The sequence below is a fragment of the Chionomys nivalis genome, chromosome 5 (assembly GCF_950005125.1).
Source record: "Chionomys nivalis chromosome 5, mChiNiv1.1, whole genome shotgun sequence".
NCBI classification, from domain to species: Eukaryota; Metazoa; Chordata; class Mammalia; order Rodentia; family Cricetidae; genus Chionomys; species Chionomys nivalis.
Window position 1 is genome coordinate 90,757,834 of NC_080090.1, and position 18,365 is coordinate 90,776,198.

Consider the following 18,365-nt stretch of genomic DNA (forward strand, 5'->3'; position numbering starts at 1 on the left):
GTAGCACCCACACAGTATCTCAGAATCGTCTGTAACTTTAGATTCAGGAGATCCAGTGCCTTCTTATGACGACCTCTGGTACAAGGTATGCATATAATACACATACACACGTGTAGACAAAACAATATACAGAATTAAATTATTAAAAGAATAGTGTTTAGATATAGATAAAAAATTAAACATCACCTTCTCACAATTAGAAAAATAATTAAGAGAGCAGCCCAGCCTTACACGGTGAGAGCCTACCTCAGATAAAATGGAAGGGATTTTTTTTTCTTTCTTTCTTTTTTTTTTTTTTTTTTTTTTTTTGAGGCAAGGTTTCTCTGTAGCTTTGGAGCCTGTCATAGGACTAGTTCTTGTAGACCAGGCTGGCTTCGAACTTACAGAGATCCTCCTGCCTCTGCCTCCCAAGTGCTGGGATTAAAGGTGTGTGCCACTACCACTGCCCAGCTGGAAGGGAATAATTTTTTCCTTTTATTTATTCATTTAGTTATTACAGTCGTAAGCTAATAGATAAGAAATTGATTCAGAAAAAGGGAATGTTTACTTGATTTTCTAGGTCTTTTTTTCTCTTAGGTGAACTGCTTTTTTTTTTAAGCTAAGAATTATATGAATTCACATTCAATTGATTATAATAATACAAATGTTTGTATTTCAGCTGCCAGTGAAGGAGGAGCCAATGTTTTTACTGTGTCCTATTTTAAAAATAATGCCTACCTTGCTCAGTCCCCACAGCTATATAAGCAGATGTGCATCTGTGCTGATTTTGAGAAGGTTTTCTGCATTGGACCAGGTAAGATATTGTCATTTATGTGTATACTAATTATAAAATTATGTAGAGTTAAATAGTTGAATTAAACCTATTAATTATAGAGTAGTTATAATATTAGAAACACTAGCATTTAGATCATTTGGAAGCTTAAATCTATTTATCTGCTGATTATATAATAAAATTTAAGAGCTAGTGATGCACTTGGCTCAGTGATAGAGCATTTGTTATGTTAGTATGTTCAAGACTCTCAGTTCAATTCCACAAAAACCAAAAAGAAAAAAATACTAAACTCAAAGGTAGAAATGACAACATGTGTGTGAGAGTGTAGATATGTGTTTTAAAAATACATGATTTGAGGACTAGTCAGGTGATAGACATCTTTAATTTCAGGCCTCGGCAGCAGGTGAATCTTAGTGAGTTCCCTTACACTTGCTGGGAATCAAACCTAGGTCCTCTGTAAGAGGGCCAGCTAGAATTCCAATTCCAGGGCATATGATCCCTGCTTCTGGCCTTTGTGGGTACTGCAAGCACGTGATGCACAGACGTACATGCAGACAAAACATCTATATACATAAGATAGATGAAATATTTTTTAAACTTAACAAATTATTTTATATATGTTTTTTTTGATAATTTAACCATGCTTAAACTTTTGCTAATAGAGAAGTTGGCACAAAAATTAAATATTTTAATCAGATGGTGGTAGCACTTGGGAGGCAGAGGCAGATGGATCTCTGAGAGTTCAAGGCCACCCTGATCTACAAAGCAAGTTCCAGGACAGCCAGGACTGTTCACAGAGAAATCTGTCTTAAAATTGTTTTTAATGTTTTAATTTTCTGAAGTTATTATTCACCAGGCATATATTGTATACATATTCTTAAGGCTAGGTGCCATGTCCTTAGAAGAATCAACAACACTCATCAGATGCCGATAGGGATATAAATGCAAGTTCATGTAGTACATTTGTGGTAAAACCTGAGGCTCGGCTCTCAAAGCACCCAGATAATTGCTGTATTCCTGGTTTAGAGATTGTGCCTTGAGTGAGAAGGAAACATGTTAACCCCTGCCTGTTACTGAATAAGTCACACATGCATAGAGCAATCACAGGGAATAAGCCAATGAATTTCAAAATAATTCCACGATTATACATCATCTTTAAGTCTGTGTCAGGGAGCCATGTGGTGGCTCATACCTATAACCTTGCACCTAAGAGACTGAGACAGGAGGATCATTGTGAGTTTCAGATAGTCAAGGCTACTAAGTGAGACCTTGTCTCAAAAGAAAAAGAATCAGAATGTGCTGTACAATTAGCAGTAGAAAGATTGTTTGCTGGAGTCACCATGAAAGAAAATTCAAACTAAAGTGGGTTTTAAGACCCTAGTAGGGTATATAAAAACTGAAATAATGTTCTAGCAGGGAACAGGATAGGTAGAAAGCATGGACTACAAAAGAAAACAGAAATAAGGGTGGTTAGAAATTGGAAGTACTAAGATTAAATTGAAATGCATAAAGATTTTAGACTTCGTCATTTTATATCTTGTTATAGTAGTCATTTGAGAGTTGTGAGTTTCCAAGCAGGGATGTGTTCTAGGAAAGATGTGTGAAAGACTGCAGGGGAGTTGCAGAGAGCATAGGAGCTGGACTGGGAGCTGCTGGAACGTGTATAATGTTACTTCATATATGCAGTTTCATTTTGCTTGAGCCATATTTTAATAAAATGGAGACAAACTATATTAGTCATAATTGAGTCTGTTTTTAATTATTGAGGTGGTGCCTCAGGATCTTGCCTTCCCTAGGGGTTCTCAAGAGCGTCTTTTATTAATTTGCATTTGGTTCTGCTTTTCTCTAGGACTTGGGAGTTTGTAATGAACTTGCTGTATAGGAGAATGCTAAAACAGATGGCTTATCAGTGCTCCGTCTCACCCTGTGGGCATGGGATAATATTACCACCTAGGGCACTACCAAGTACAATTCTGCATTTAAGTTCTCATTTACCCAGGACTTAAAATACTGTACTATTTTTCTTTGGTTAACAGTTTTTAGAGCCGAAGACTCCAATACCCATAGACATCTAACTGAATTTGTTGGTTTGGATATTGAAATGGCTTTTAATTATCATTACCATGAAGTTGTAGAAGAAATTGCTGATACCTTGGTGCAAATATTCAAAGGACTTCAAGAAAGGTTAAAATTATTTAATGTCTTGAAATGGCTTTAATTTCAAAACAGTTGCAGTTTTTTGTTTTGTTTTTTGTTTGGGGAGTGATAAGGAATAATACATTTTCTTGTATAGTTTAAGAAAGTTTCCAAAACTAGTTCTAGATATCTATTTCTTCTCTGAGTGTTTGAAATGAACCAAGATTAATTGTGTCTAATTATATGGACTCAAATAGTTTTGTTGCTAACCTCTTTAGTAAACATAAGGCAACAGTTTGAAAAACAGCCTTTTTTCTATATTTTACAGATAATTTGGAAACCGTTTGTTGTTATGTCCCTTGTAATTTAGACTGTCAGGCTTGTGCCATATTCTGCTCGTGTTTATGCTGCAGAGTAATATATCGGTAAAGAACTATCAATGACTCCAAGCATTGAGAGACATGAGTAGGGATAAACAAAGGAACAGTCATTTCCAAATCAATGACTGTACCGGGTGTGGCACACACCTATAATCCCATATGGGAATAAAGGTTTTTTTTGCTTTTTAGTTATGCATATGTGGAGGTAGTATGTCCTCAGAGTCTAGAAGGTGTCAATTTCTCTAAAACTAGAGTTACAGGTGGCTAGAAGCCACCTGATGTGGGTAATAGGAACTGAACTCAGATCCTCTGCGAGAAAATATGTGCTTATAACCACTGAGCCATCTCTCCAGCTCTTATTTTTAAAAAGTTTTTAAATTAGGGACACTAAGCCTCACAAACCCTATGTGCTTAGTACCTTGTTTTAGTCATTACCAATGTATGGCTAAAAAATTTTATTGTGCCTATTTCCCTTGCCCCTATTTGAATCAAGTCTATTATCATCTCATCTGTAAACATTTGAGCAAAAATATGCTTTTTTAGGTCTTAAATAAGCCAGGTATAGTGGGGTACACCTTTAAATGGGAGCATTTGAGATCATGACAGAGAGGATTACAAGTGTGAGGCCAGCCAGGACTGCCCAGTGAGATCCCTGTTTCAGAAAAAAAAAAAAGAAAGAAAGAATCCTTCACTACTGAAACACAGTTCTCTGCAGTTATAATTTGTGCAGGTACTGTGCGGACATCATAGGAGGAGGGAAGTAGCACCTAAATATCTTAGAAAGCGTGGTGGGAATGGCAGAACAAGGCAGACACTTTTTAGTGTCCTCTTCCTAGATAGAAATGATTAATGGTTAAAATCAGATTTTTTTAAATGCCTCACAGAATATGTATTTTTGTTTCTAACAATGTTAACTGATAAGAGTTGTAAATAAAAATTTTAATCCTTTAATGCCACTGTAATTTGAAAAAAACAAAAAACTTGAAACAAAGAAATGGAATTAAGTATTAGAAGTAGTACTTAATTCTTAAAAATTTGATGATGCCTCTTTTGGTACAGTCATAGGTTCAAAGACTGATATTGTATATTGCTTACAGTGACCTCTTGTGGAAGAAACAATTAACGTTTTATTAACTGAAACATTGAACATATAGGTTTCAGACTGAAATTCAAACTGTGAATAAACAGTTCCCATGTGAGCCCTTCAAATTTTTGGAGCCAACTCTAAGACTGGAGTATTGTGAAGCTTTGGCTATGCTTAGAGAAGCGGGAGTTGAAATGGGCGATGAGGAAGATCTAAGGTTAGTGTCGAACTTTTTTCTTTTTTTAACTTTTATGCCTAGGCTTAATGTATTTTGCCTAACAGATTACTATTAACTTTGATATATTGTATAATACTGCTTTACATAATAAAGATTATAAAATATATTTAATATTGTTTGCGTAGGCTTCAGTAATTTTGTTAACTTTTCATTTTGCTCCCTATTTATAACCTTTCAGAAGACAAATCTAGTGGCACAGGCCAGTAATCTCAAGTACTCGGGAGGGGGTGAGGCAAGAGGTTTACCAGTGCAAAGTTTGCCTGGGATACAGAACAAGTGTTGGGCCAGTCTGAGCAGCTTGGAGACCCTACCTCAAAATGAATGAAAAGGAGATCTGGAGGGATGACTCAGAGAATACGAGTCTTGCTATTCTTGCAGAACACATGCAGGCAAATTTCTTTTTGTTTGTTTGTTTTTCAAGACAGGATTTCTCTGTGGTTTTGGAGTCTGTCCTGGAACTAGCTCTTGTAGACCAGGCTGGCCTCAAACTCACAGAGATCCGCCTACCTCTGTCTCCCAGGTGCTGGGATTAAAGGCATGCACCACCACCACCCAGCAATAAATAATCTTTTAATAAATAAATAAACATATTAAGGACTGGAGAGATGGCTCAGCAGTTAAGAGCACTTACTGCTTTTTCAGAGGATCTATGTCTTGGTCCCAGTACCCAGATGGTGGGTTACAACCATCTGTAATTCCTCTTCTAGGTGATCGGTTCATGGCCTTACAGGACACCAGGCATTCATGTAGTACACATACATATATGCAGGCAAAACAGTCACACTTAAAATATTTCAGTATTTTTAAATACTTTAAAAATATTTTGCTGTGCAGTGGCACACGCCTTTAATCCCAGCACTCGGGAGGCAGAGGCAGGCGGATCTCTGGGAGTTCGAGGCCAGCCTGGTCTACAAGAGCTAGTTCCGGGACGGGCACCAAAGCTACAGAGAAACCCTGTCTCGAAAAAACAAAAAAACAAACAAACAAACAAAAAAAAGCGATAGATAGATAGATAGATAGATAGATAGATAGATAGATAGATAGATAGATAGATAGATAGATAGATATGGTGGAGTATACCTTGTAATCCCAGCACTCAGGATGCAGAGGCAGGTGGGCCTCTGAGTTCAAGGACAGCCTGGTCTATTTAGTGAGATTCAGGACAGCCATGGCTATATATAATTTATAGGTGGGGGAGTAGAAGGCATAGCTCAGTGGTAGAGGTTTACTTATCTTACATAAGACCCTATTTTCAATCCCTAGTAATATAGAACAAAGAAGAATGAAGAGAGTTTTCTCTGGTTTGGTTTGGTGGATTGTTTGCAACAGGGTCAGTCTGCCCTTGCTGACCTGCAGCTGACTAGTAGACCAGGCTAACCTTGAGCTCACAGAAATCCACCTGCCTCTGCCTCCCAAGTGCTGGGATTAAAAGCATGCACCATCACACCCGGCTTTTGCCTACGATTTTTATTTGTAATGTTACTTCCCTTTTAAGGGTAAAGAAAATTCTAACTCACCCCATACAGGATTGGGCATAGAAATACTAATGTCTATATGTCATCAGTATGCTGCATTTTGTTATCCAAATCTAATTCTACTTCTTAAAATTTAGGAATAAAGCCGGGCAGTGGTGGCGCACGCCTTTAATCCCAGCACTCGGGAGGCAGAGGCAGGCGGATCTCTGTGAGTTCGAGACTAGCCTGGTCTACAAGAGCTAGTTCCAGGACAGGCTCCAAAACCACAGAGAAACCCTGTCTTGAAAAACAAAACAAACAAAAAAAAAATTAGAAATAAATTGCATACTAAAGATAGAAAGTTGCTGTCAACATACATTTCATTCAGAGGTTCCTGATTAAAATAGTTAAGTCATTACAATAGTACATAGTAGATATGTGGAAGAGAAATGTGATGGTTGTCTTTCTTTTTCCCCCCAAAAAATATACTTTACTCCTAGTCCATTATTTATTTGTTTATTAAGAAGAATATGATTTTTCAGCATACCCTTTATTGCTAAAAGAAGCCATAAATTTTATAATTAGTTCAATTAAAGCAAAATATTTTAGGCATCTTGAGAATTGTTGTTGAGTGACATAGGTGCTAAAGAAGGTACCTGTTGGCCCCAGATTGCCTTTAAGGATGTGGGTATACTGGTTGTCATATTACAAACCTTTTTGAAGTAACAAAAAGAGAGACTATTTAATAACAAAATCCTCCAGTGCTGGCCAACTGGATTTTTATTTCACATAATTATAGTAAAGTGAAAACAGTGCAGTAAAACAGTAAAGTTTCCCTCCTGTTTCTGGATCAATGGAATGTTTGGTTCTGCCTGGTTGTAAAGGTTGGAGCAGTATGTGTGTGCACCAAGTATCTGAGGGAGGTGAGCCTGTAGGTGGCTTCCTGAAATGCTTGTCTTAGAAAGGGGCAGATATCTGACAGTGTGTTTGAGCCAAGTTTTATTTTTCTTTAAGAACCTCAAATTAGCCAGATGGTGGTGGCGCACGCCTTTAATCCCAGCACTCGGGAGGGAGAGGCAGGCGGATCTCTGTGAGTTCAAGGAGGCCAGGCTGGTCTACAGAGGGAGACCCAGGACAGGCTCCAAAAGCTACAGAGAAACCCTGTCTCGAAAAACCAAAAAAAAAAAAAAAAAAAAAAAAAAAACCCTCATATTAAAAGGAGCCTTACTAATTTAAAAAGTATTTTAAGTTATTACTTGGGGGACTGGGGAAATGGTTTGGTGGTTTAAGAACTCTTGACTGCCCTTCCAGATATGTGAGTTTAGTTTCCAGCACTTATATCAGGCTGCTTCACAACTCCCTGTGTAACTCCAGCACCCACTCACAGACACACAATTAGTACAAATTTTTTTTTTGTTTTGTTTTGTTTTTTTGCTTTTTCGAGACAGGGTTTCTCTGTGGTTTTGGTTCCTGTCCTGGAACTAGCTCTTATAGACCAGGCTGGTCTTGAACTCACAGAGATCCGCCTGCCTCTGCCTCCCAAGTGCTGGGATAAAGGCGTGCGCCACCACCACCCGACAATTAGTACAAATATTAAAAAGCTAAGACGTTTGTGTAAGCTGGGTGGTGATGGCACACATCTTTAATCCTAACACTCAGAGACAGAGGCAGATTGATCTATGTGAGTTTGAAGCTGGCCTTGTCTATAGAGGGAGTCCTGGAACAACCAGGGATATTACACAGAGAGACCCTGTCTCTTAAAAACCAAAATAAAAAACTTTCTGTTTCACCCTCAACCACTAGTTTCATGTGTCTTTTTTTTCAGTACGCCAAATGAAAAGCTGTTGGGCCGTTTGGTGAAGGAAAAGGTAGGGTGTTTTCTTTTTGTTGTTTAATCTGAAATGTACCTTAAGAAGAGGCAGCAATAGCAGAATATTCTATCATCTTCTTTCAGTGGTGTGTTTCCAGAGTTAGTAAAGTGAACGGTACTTTTGTTCTCAGAAAAGGGGGGGGGGACGGACATTTAGTCAGATTTTGACCAACAGTTTGATTAATTCGGTGTGTGACGTTTGTGCAGTCATACTGAAGTACCTCTAAAGGATACTTGAGATTGTCAGATAAGTGAGGAAGGGCTCTAAACTACAGAAGGTCTTAGCTGTGCACTCTTGCTCTTATTTTCTAGAACTAAAGCCAAAGGAAATAAAGCTTAGCCTAGTTGTGTTCTTTTTAATAGGACACTAATTTAATGTTTAGAAAGTCCTTGAGCTCCCCCTGCTGGTTGAGCTTTTTCTGAAGTCTACAGTGTTAGCCAGACCTTGAGCTTGCTCTTTCAGCAATCGCCACTCTGCTGCCATTCTCTCCCATCAGTTTTAACAAAGGGGAATGTAATCAAATAAAAGTTGAAGTGTAATTTCTTTTTACCTAAGCTTGTGAGGTAGTAAGAAAATGTTAAACACTGTAACTATTATTTCAGTAGCTTCCATTTGAAGAGCATTACCCAATTTTACTTAGATATTTAAACAAAAAGCTGTGTTTATTAGGGAAATAATTAAGGGGGGGTTATAGTAATATAATAATTAATACTTAAATTTTCCATAAAATATTGTAAATACTTAACACAGTTTCTTTCTTTTAATAGTATGATACAGACTTTTATGTTCTTGATAAATATCCATTGGCTGTAAGACCTTTCTATACCATGCCTGACCCAAGAAATCCTGTGAGTAATTTAGTCTCAAATCACCTATTTGTGGGGAAGAAAGAACTTTCTAGTAACCATATTTGAATGCTGTAGAAAATTAGTCCTGAGAACCTAAATTAAATTAAATCCTATTCCTAGGTCAATTTTCCTAAAGATTTATTGGTATTATAGATGCTAAATATAGCACTAGATACTCAGAGGTTAGGGAGAATCTCTTTTGACTTTGAACTGGGACTTCACCTTTCTAATTTTTACATTGAGGTGGTAAGTTGTGTTTTCATTTGATAGATTTGAAGAAAATGAAAGCTTGCTTTATATTTAGTAATCCAGATGATCTTAATGGATTTTTGTTTTTCAGTAGTTCCCAACCCTTGGTATACATGAACCCTCTAGAGAACTTGGGGTTTGTTCTGTTTGTTTTCTCTTTTTTCCCTAATATAAAGTCTTACTGTCTATCTCTGATTGACCTGGAATGTGCAGTGTCTGGAACTCAGGTGTCTGCCTGCCTCGGCTTCCCGGGTGTACATCACCAGCACCAGACTGGAGGGGTTTTGAAACACAAATGCTGAGCCCTACTCTTAGAGTTCCTAATCATTGATTGGGGCAGATTTAGAGGTCAGCATTTATAACAAATTACAGGTAATGCTGAAGTGATTTGGGAATCGGAGCCATTATTTATGTGAAAGTTAAAACTGGTGGTGTCAAATGCCTGATAGGCCACAAGTTAAGTATAGGTTAATTCAGTTTTAGTTTAACTTTCCTTAAAAGTTTTCTAAAATAGACTACTTACTTATTGGTAATTTACATTCACAACTGACCAAAAATTATGTCATATTTCAAAACTTTTTAGGCATAAAGTAAAATAAAAAGCAGCACCACTGCTTTAGATGTGGTATTCTGGTTAGTAGGAGGTGTGGTAAAGAGAAAATGGAAATCTAAACAGAGAACAAAAACTGCCCTTAGCAGTTCTGCCATAAAGAGGAAATTGTGTTGAAGGGTAGTCATTAACTAGGGAAAGAGCATGGATTTTTCTCCCCACGTGTTTATCACGGGAAAGTGTGATAACATAGTACTTGAAGAATGGTGGAGGTTCATTCATTTTTCTTCTGCAGAAACACTCCAACTCTTATGACATGTTCATGAGAGGAGAAGAAATACTGTCTGGAGCACAAAGAATACATGATCCTCAGTTGCTAACAGAGAGAGCTTTGCACCATGGAATTGGTAAGTAATTTGAAATATCTAGAATTGTGTGTCTTATGAAGATAATGCATTGTAAACATCTTAAAGATGTCTCATAAGTCATTTTCCCCCAAATCTTCACTGTAGTAATACCTCTTTTATAGCAAAATGATAAATTCTGTTTTCTTCTTATAGATTTGGAGAAAATCAAAGCTTACATTGATTCCTTCCGATTTGGAGCCCCTCCTCATGCTGGTGGAGGCATTGGTAATACTGCTATTACTTATAAATAATTCTATAAACGCAAGTGAAGAACAAGTTTAAAGGCTATAGAAGAGGCCTAGAAAGACGGCTCAGTGGTTAAGATAACTTGCTGCTCTTGCAAAGGACCTGAGTTCAGTTCACAATACCCATGTAGCAGATCACAACCATTTAAAATTCCAGTTTCAGGGGACCTGATTTCTTCTTTTGGCCTCAGCAGGCTCCTGCAGACATAGTAGGACACATAAACTCACATGTACTCACATATATTTATGTAAATAAAATAATTTTTAAAGATCATAGAATGGTAATTTTCCCCAGTGATGAGAACAAAATTGATATTTACATGTCAGAGAATAAAGTTAAACCCTTACCTCACTCCAGATAAAAGCAGTAATCCAAAATGAATCAAAGACCTAAATGAAAGGTCTAACACTAGAAAACTGTTAGAAGAAAACAGAAAAAGCATCAGGATATTGGATTTGACCATCTTTTTTTTTCTTTTCTTTTTTTTTTTAATTATTATTATTATTATGTATACAGTATTCTCGGTATTCTGTCTGCATGTATGCCTGCAGGCCAGAAGAGGGCACCAGATCTCATTACAGATGGTTGTGAGCCACCATGTAGTTGCTGGGAACTGAACTCAGGACCTCTGGAAGGGCAGGCAGTGTTCTTAACCACTGAGCCATCTCTCCAGCCCTTGGCATGTTTTCTTAGATATAGTACCTATGGCACACACACAGCAAGATGATTAATAGCAAAATTTAGCTTAGGGAAAAAATTTAAACTTCGTGCATAAAAAATACTTAATTGCATAGCAAGTACAAGACTGGGTTTGACCCCAGCATTTAAAAGTGGGGGAAGGGCAATTGTAGTATATAACTCAGTGCTCGCCTTGTCTGCACAGTTCCTGCATTTGATCCCCAGCACCAACTTTGGAAGCAGGGGGCAATTGGGGAAAGAAAGTAAAGAGGGGTTGGGGAGATGGCTAAAGTTGAGAGTACTTGCTACACTTTCAGACCACTGGAGGTTGAGTTTCTAGTACCCACATCAGGGGCGCACAGTCACCTGAAACTTCAGCTCCAGATCTGATGACCCTGCAGGCTTCTGAAGACATGTGCACACACAGACATGTTTAAACAAAGAGAGAGAGACTGTAAAACGACAGCCCGCATAGCAGCAACAAATATTTACAGGTTATATATGCGATAAGAGATTAATATCCAGAATAAATAAAATTCAAGTTCAAAATGGGCAAAGGACCTGAATAGAAATTTCTCCAAAAGAGGATGCAGGTGGTTGGTGAGCGCATGAGCAGGCATGAGCAGTCATTGGTGAAGTATACCTTCACACAGCTAGGATGGCTACTATCTTAACATACAATAATTAGCACTAGGATGAATGTGGAGGATCAGTTTGCCCGCTGCAGAAAACAGGATTATAGTTCTTCAAAAATAGAGATTCATTTATCATAGGAACCAATAGTCCACTTCTGTGTTTATACCCTAAAGAAAGACTTACCATGTGATTTATCATTCCAATTTTGTGTGTGTGCTCGAAAGAATTAGAAATGACACACCAAAGAAGTATTTATGCATACATACATCTTCATAGTGGCTGAGACATGGATGCAGCTGGGTGTCCATCATGGGTATATGGACCAGCAGAATGTGGTGTTGGATAAGGATCCCCTGTGTGACATGATCAGGACCAGACTTGTATTTTCTTGGCTTTTAGAATTATTTCATAGACTTTACCATTGAGATCCTTGTGCTGCTTTGATGCCACCAAATATTTAGATTTTAGAATATCTGTATTTCTGGAATAAGGTCTTTAACCTATATGGCCAATCAGTGTTACAAAGAAAGAAATTTTGCAGGGTGTGGTGTAAACACCTTCAGTCTTATCACTCAGGAGGTAGAATCTCTGAGTTTGAGGTCACTTGGTCGAGAGAGGGAGAGAAAGAGAGACAGAGAGAGAGAGAGACAGAGAGAGAGACAGAGAGACAGAGAGAGACAGAGAGACAGAGAGAGAGAGAGAGAGAGAGAGAGAGAGAGAGAGAGAGAGAGAGAGGCGCTCCAGGGCAGCCAAGCTGTTTGTAGAAAGAAACTTTGTTGTGTTCTGAAGTATAGGTGAACTGTGGAGATGATATATGAATGAATGAATGAATGAATGAATGAATGAATGAATGATAAATAAATGAATAAATTAGCAAAAGGGCTAACTCTCTATGATTCTACTTTGCTGGTATTTTAGAGTAGTCAAGTTCAGAAGCAGAGAATAGATTGGTGAGTGCCTATATCCAGGGAGGAAGGAAAAGAATATTTACGAAATATTGAATTTTGTGGGGTTTTTTCTTTTTATTAATGAGAGATGCTTTATAAAATAATATGTTCCACCAAAAAGATAGTATAACTGGTAATGAGAGGTTTTCAAAAAGGATTGACTGTCATTTTCTTATTCACAGGGTTGGAAAGAGTGACGATGCTGTTCTTAGGATTGCATAATGTACGTCAGACATCGATGTTCCCTCGTGACCCCAAACGACTCACGCCTTAACCACACTTTTTATTCTCTCTAGTAATCTGCTGTTGGTCAGGTTACACCTGAGGTAGTTAAGGTATGCAGTAAAATAACTGTCTTACTAAAGTGCCACGATTCTTTTTTAAATACTTCAGTACAAATTAATTTAAGAAAAAACATTTTGAACTTCAGATATGTTTCAGTAGGACATGCTTGAACATTTTAATAGAAATTTCTATGGTGGAAATTCGTAGTCTATCACTATAGGAAATGTTAAGGAGACTTTTAAGCAGTTTAAGATTGTATCATTTTTTTTCTTTTCTATATTATGGTAGCCACAATACTAATATCCTACATTTTCAGTATTTGGACTTTTAAATGATGACATTGAGAAAAAGAAATTGGAGAAATAACCAAGATTTTAACATATATAAGATAGATATGTCACAGAAAATTAGAGTATGAGTTTAAAGTTATCTGCAGCAATCATGTGAGGCAAGTGAGAACACCGACTAGAAACAGTAACACCAAAACACTTCAATTCTGATGTTGGAATTCAATAAAACCTTAAAGCGAATGATAGTTTTGTGTGACTTTGTAGAAATTTGATTTTATAACTGGTTGTTGGCATATATACATTGAGAATAAAAAATAAACTAGCCTTATGTAAATATTAGACATGAAAAGTGCTATAGAGCCAAGGGCACGTGACAGTGTGTGCCTGTAATTCTAGCGTTAGGGATGTGTGGACAAGAGGACCAGCAGTTCAAGATCATTCTCTATTACATGGGAGCTTGTCTCAAAAGAAAGCACATAAGAGAGTAACCGAAACATGCAAATATGTAAATATCTTAAAGTGTATTGGTTGCATTGAGAGAGAATGCACCACAAAGAAGCACTGGCAACAGTATGACCTGGTCTGTCATGATCACTGTATACTGGGCACACCTCCATTGTCCTATCTGCCAAAGCAGGAGTTGATGCTGTGCTCTGCTGTAGCACCATTCCTAGAGAAAACATCCATTTGTAGAAACTGGTGATGCCAGAGACTTCCCACCTGGAAAGGGGTAGCAGAGTACCTTAGCCTAGACACAACAACACATGTTCCATGACATTTTCTCTCCTGCCTGTGAAGCTTGTTGCAGAGACAATGATAGGGCTCATAAAAACTTGGTGTGCCAACATTGAAACCCTGTGTTGTATAGTTTAGGTTGGGTCCTACTTTACCACAAAGTAAAAACAATACATTGGGGGTTTGTAGATCAGGAACTGACTTTTAGCTAAACTCCTTTATGTGCTTTTTCAAGCTTGACTATAGGTGAACCCAAAGCTTCAAGTCCTCCAAGCCAGCCATGCCCTTTATCCCTTTATCCCTACCTCTCATGGACCTCTGCTGAGAGACTCTGTGCCAGTAAATAGCTGTGAATGTGGCCCAACACATTTGTAGATGACATCATAATTGAAACTGTTAGGAAAATCTTAAGACAAGCTGCTCCACTGACACAAAAGAACTCTAATCAGACCAGATCAAACCAAATTAAATGCCCATATTTAATAGACGGCACAGTCCTGGGTGGCCGGGAGAGCATGGCATGGAAAAGACAGTGGGAACACACATGCAAACCCAAAACCACATGTTCCTTGTTCTGGCGCAACCCTAAATATCCTGTGGGAGTGGTCAGCACTTGGACGGCTGGGAGTGACACTTCAACTCAATATTACCTTCCAGCCTCTGATTATAGGGGTGTTAGAGGACTGGGGTCTCACTTTTGACCAAACAGAAACATCAAAAAGTTAGAACGCTCCTGCTTTATAACAGAGTGATAATAGGACTTTGTGAAGGCTTTGTCAATACCACCATGAAGAAACTATTGTGCATGGAGAGGGCACCATGCACCTTTGCAAGCAACTTAAAATTTATAGTCATTAAGTGAACTGCAGGGTTCAGGATACAGAAGTATGATGTAGGTGGGTCTCTATCTGTTGTTTCATTGGCTAATAAACTGGCTTGGCCCTATTGATAGGACAGAAAATCAGGTAGGCGGAGTAGACAGAACAGGATGCTGGGAGGAAGTGAGGCAATCGCCATGCCTCTCTGAGTCAGACGCGATGACGCTCCAGCCCAAGATGGACGTACCCTAGAATCTTCCCGGTAAGCCACCATGTGGTGCTACACAGATTATTAGATATGGGTTAAAGCAAGATATGAGAGTTAGCCAGTAAGAGACTAGAGCTAATGGGCCAAGCAGTGTTTAAGTGAATACAATTTGTGTGTTGTTATTTCTGGGGCTAAGCTAGCCGAGCGGGAGCCGGGTGGGACAAAAAGCAGGCCTGCCCGCAGCTCCTTCTACAGAAGTACAGGAGTCACTACTCATCCGTATCTTCCAGTGCAGGATTCAGTTGCATTTGTTCATCCTATTGCTAGAGTCTGTGGGTCTAGATGTCTATGTTCCCAAAGAGTTGACACCAGTTAGGAGACACATGAAGGAAATGTCCCTGGAAATGTGAAGGTACTGCTCTGCTCTGCCGTTCTAGAAACCAGCAGTCAAAGGCTTAGAGCTACAACACAATTGGTAGAGGGCTTGTATGAAGCCCTGGTTTTGATCCCCAAGCACTGGAATGTATACCTGTAACCTATCATTTAGGGATAGAAGCAGGAAGATCAGAAGTTGAAAACTATCCTCAGATACAAAGAGTTTCTGAGCTACAACATACTGTCTCAAAAACAGTATCAATGTTTTCCTGCTGATTATCCAGGTCTGGTGATACACACCTTTATAATACAAACTAGAAAGGTGAAGGCAGAAGCATCTAAAGTTTTATTTCAGTCAGGGCTGCATAATAAAACCCTGTCTCAAAGTGGGGGGGGGGCAATAGCCTTATCATCAGAGACATTTCCTTTTGTAATAGATGGGGACTAACATGGAAACCCACAATAGGACAATGTACAGAGAGTGAGAGATTTTGGAACACTAAATAAATAGTAAATGGGTGTCTTCACCAAACCCCACCCTTCAGAGTTCAGGAAGCTATATGGAAGAGGTGGAGGAAGACTTACAAGAGGGAATTATAAGGGATTGTAAGGAGATGGGTGACACCAAGGAAACAGTCTTCCAGACACAACAGGACTGATACAGGATTGTAAAGGAAAAAATCTTTTCTCTAGTAGAGTTTCTTTGGGTATATTAACCACACAAAAGGGTAGGCCCCATACCCAGCATTGATGAACAACTCAAAACAAACTCAGTGGGATTTCTTTGTAGCATTGCTTTATTTGGGTATTTTTGTCTTATTGGTCTTTTGCTTGTATATTATACAATGGAATAAAATAACTTTTTAAAGTAATGTTATCACATATACCCTGCTATTCACCTCTACCACTCCCGTGCCCCATGATACCTTTTTACTTTCCTAGTGCCTAGGGTGCTCCAGGTTATATTCTCACATAGATGAGAGAGAACATGTGGAAATAGAAAAAATGAGGTGGGGAATAAATACTAAAGATATTTGGGAAAGCCATAGGGTAACACTATTATTTAACTAAAATTACATAAAGTCTGTATAAGTGCATGCATGTGCATATACATATGTAGTAAGAGGCCACTTGTTTGTTTCTGGCTGCTCAGCCCCGAAATAACCACACAGAAACTATATTATTTGCAATACTGTTTGGCCAATAGCTTAAGCATATTTCTGGCTAATTCATATCTTAAATTAACCCATCTCCATTAATCTGTATATTCCCATGAGGCTGTGGCTTATGGGGCAAAGTTGGCATGTCTGTCTTTGGCGGCTCCATGGCTTTTCATTCCACCTTCTTTCTCCCAGCATTCAGTTTAGTTTTCTCTACCTACCTCTCTCTCTACTGCTCTGTGAAGGCCCAAGACAGTTTCTTTTTTTTTTTTTTTTTTTTTTTTTTTTTTTTTTTTGGATTTTTTGAGACAGGCTTTCTCCGTAGCTTTGGTTCCTGTCCTGGAACTAGCTCTTGTAGACCAGGCTGGCCTCGAACTCACAGAGATCTGCCTGCCTCTGCCTCCCGAGTGCTGGGATTAAAGGCGTGCGCCACCACGGCCCGGCCAAGACAGTTTCTTTATTAACCAATGGTATTCACAGCATTCAGAGGGGAATACCACATCATATATATGTAGTTTAAATGATGTCATGCCACTGGGACTGACAGTGGTCTTCCCCCAAGAGCCATACACTATATCAAAGCCAAATACCAGGCATGAGAAACAGCATTTTGAGTTTTGGGCCAAGAGAGTGCAAGAGACTCCCAAAACACTGTAGGCTAGTGCTGTTTCCCTTTGTTGCCTCTCAGAGGTTGAGGGTAAGACCCTCTTGCTAAAGACAGTTCATTCACACAACTCAGAGGATCCAAGCTGGATTTGACATGAAAGCTGTCTTCCTGGGGACTAGCTTTCATAGAACCATAAAGTGCTATATAAGCAGTCAATATTCCTACCCTGCCGTGATGCTTTTGAACCACAATAACAACACAGCAAGATACCCCTATGAGTGCAATAGTGAGGCACAGATCTTAGAGGAGAGCCTACTACCACCATTTCTAAGCCAACATAGTTCCCAACTGTATTCTAAATACTAGTCCTTCTACCCATGCTCACCCCTCCTCAAGGAAACTTCTCTTTGCTACCAACAGAGACCATTACAGAAAACCACAACTGTCAAAATGCAGAGAGCAACAGTTGGTGAGGTGCCCAGCTCCAATGGGCACATCTATTACATAACTCCTGCACTCAGGTTCACAGAACTTTGCAAAAGAGGGAATGGGAAAACTATGAAAAAGCTAAGGGACCAGAAAATTGGCTGTGGGATTGTGTCTCCTTGAAATGTCAGGAACAATTCACCCATTGATGCCTCAACATGGCTGCTTAAACAAGACTTGAACAAGGATACCAGTAGACTTGTTAACATGCAAGAGGAAAATCTTGCAGGGTGGTAGTGGCATATACCTTTAATCCCAGCACTCAGGAGGCAGAGACAGGCAGATCTCTGAGTTCGAGGCCAGCATGGTCTACAAAGCGAGATCCAGGACAGGCTCCAAAACTACTAGAAACCCTGTCTCAAAAAACAAACACACACACACACACACAAAGAGGGAAATTTCTCTTGGGGTCCTACCCCCTAGACAGAACTACAGGCAACTAAGGAATGCTGAGAGTGGGAGAGATAGTCTTTACTAGGGATGAGACCTCTAGTTGGTTATCCAATACTAAATGGTCAGTCCTGAAATCACAAAAAACATAAGCAATACTAAATTAACTCAGTAGTTATATATTTATGTGTTTGTATGTATATATGTATGTAACAACAAAAGAGGCCATGAATTTGAGAGGGAAGAAAGGGAAGAGGGGAAATGATATAATTTTACTTTTACAAAATTTAATGTGTTTTAAGTAACAATATTACGGAAAGCTTTTCAAGAGACTGGCAGGAGAGCTCAATGAATAACTTCGGCCTGATGACCAAAGTTCAATCTTCAAAAACCACATAAATGTGGAAGAAAAGAACTGACTCCACAAAGTTGTTCTCTGCTCTCTCTCTCTCTCTCTCTCTCTCTCTCTCTCTCTCTCTCTCTCTCTCTCTGTGTGTGTGTGTGTAGGTCTTGTT

General features: G+C 38.8%; 1 protein-coding gene across 1 annotated transcript in view; it reads left to right on the forward strand.

Moving 5' to 3' along the window:
- Dars1 (aspartyl-tRNA synthetase 1) overlaps positions 1-13,311 on the forward strand; it is a 65,780-nt gene extending 52,469 nt beyond the window's left edge. Inside the window, exons 9-16 of the mRNA XM_057770144.1 lie at positions 659-793; positions 2,809-2,956; positions 4,443-4,589; positions 7,890-7,932; positions 8,703-8,783; positions 9,878-9,989; positions 10,143-10,214; positions 12,679-13,311. Coding sequence (XP_057626127.1) covers positions 659-793; positions 2,809-2,956; positions 4,443-4,589; positions 7,890-7,932; positions 8,703-8,783; positions 9,878-9,989; positions 10,143-10,214; positions 12,679-12,770 — 830 coding nt within the window. The 3' untranslated portion in view covers positions 12,771-13,311. The remainder of the gene's footprint in view (positions 1-658; positions 794-2,808; positions 2,957-4,442; positions 4,590-7,889; positions 7,933-8,702; positions 8,784-9,877; positions 9,990-10,142; positions 10,215-12,678) is intronic.
- The last annotated feature ends 5,054 nt before the right edge of the window (positions 13,312-18,365 follow it).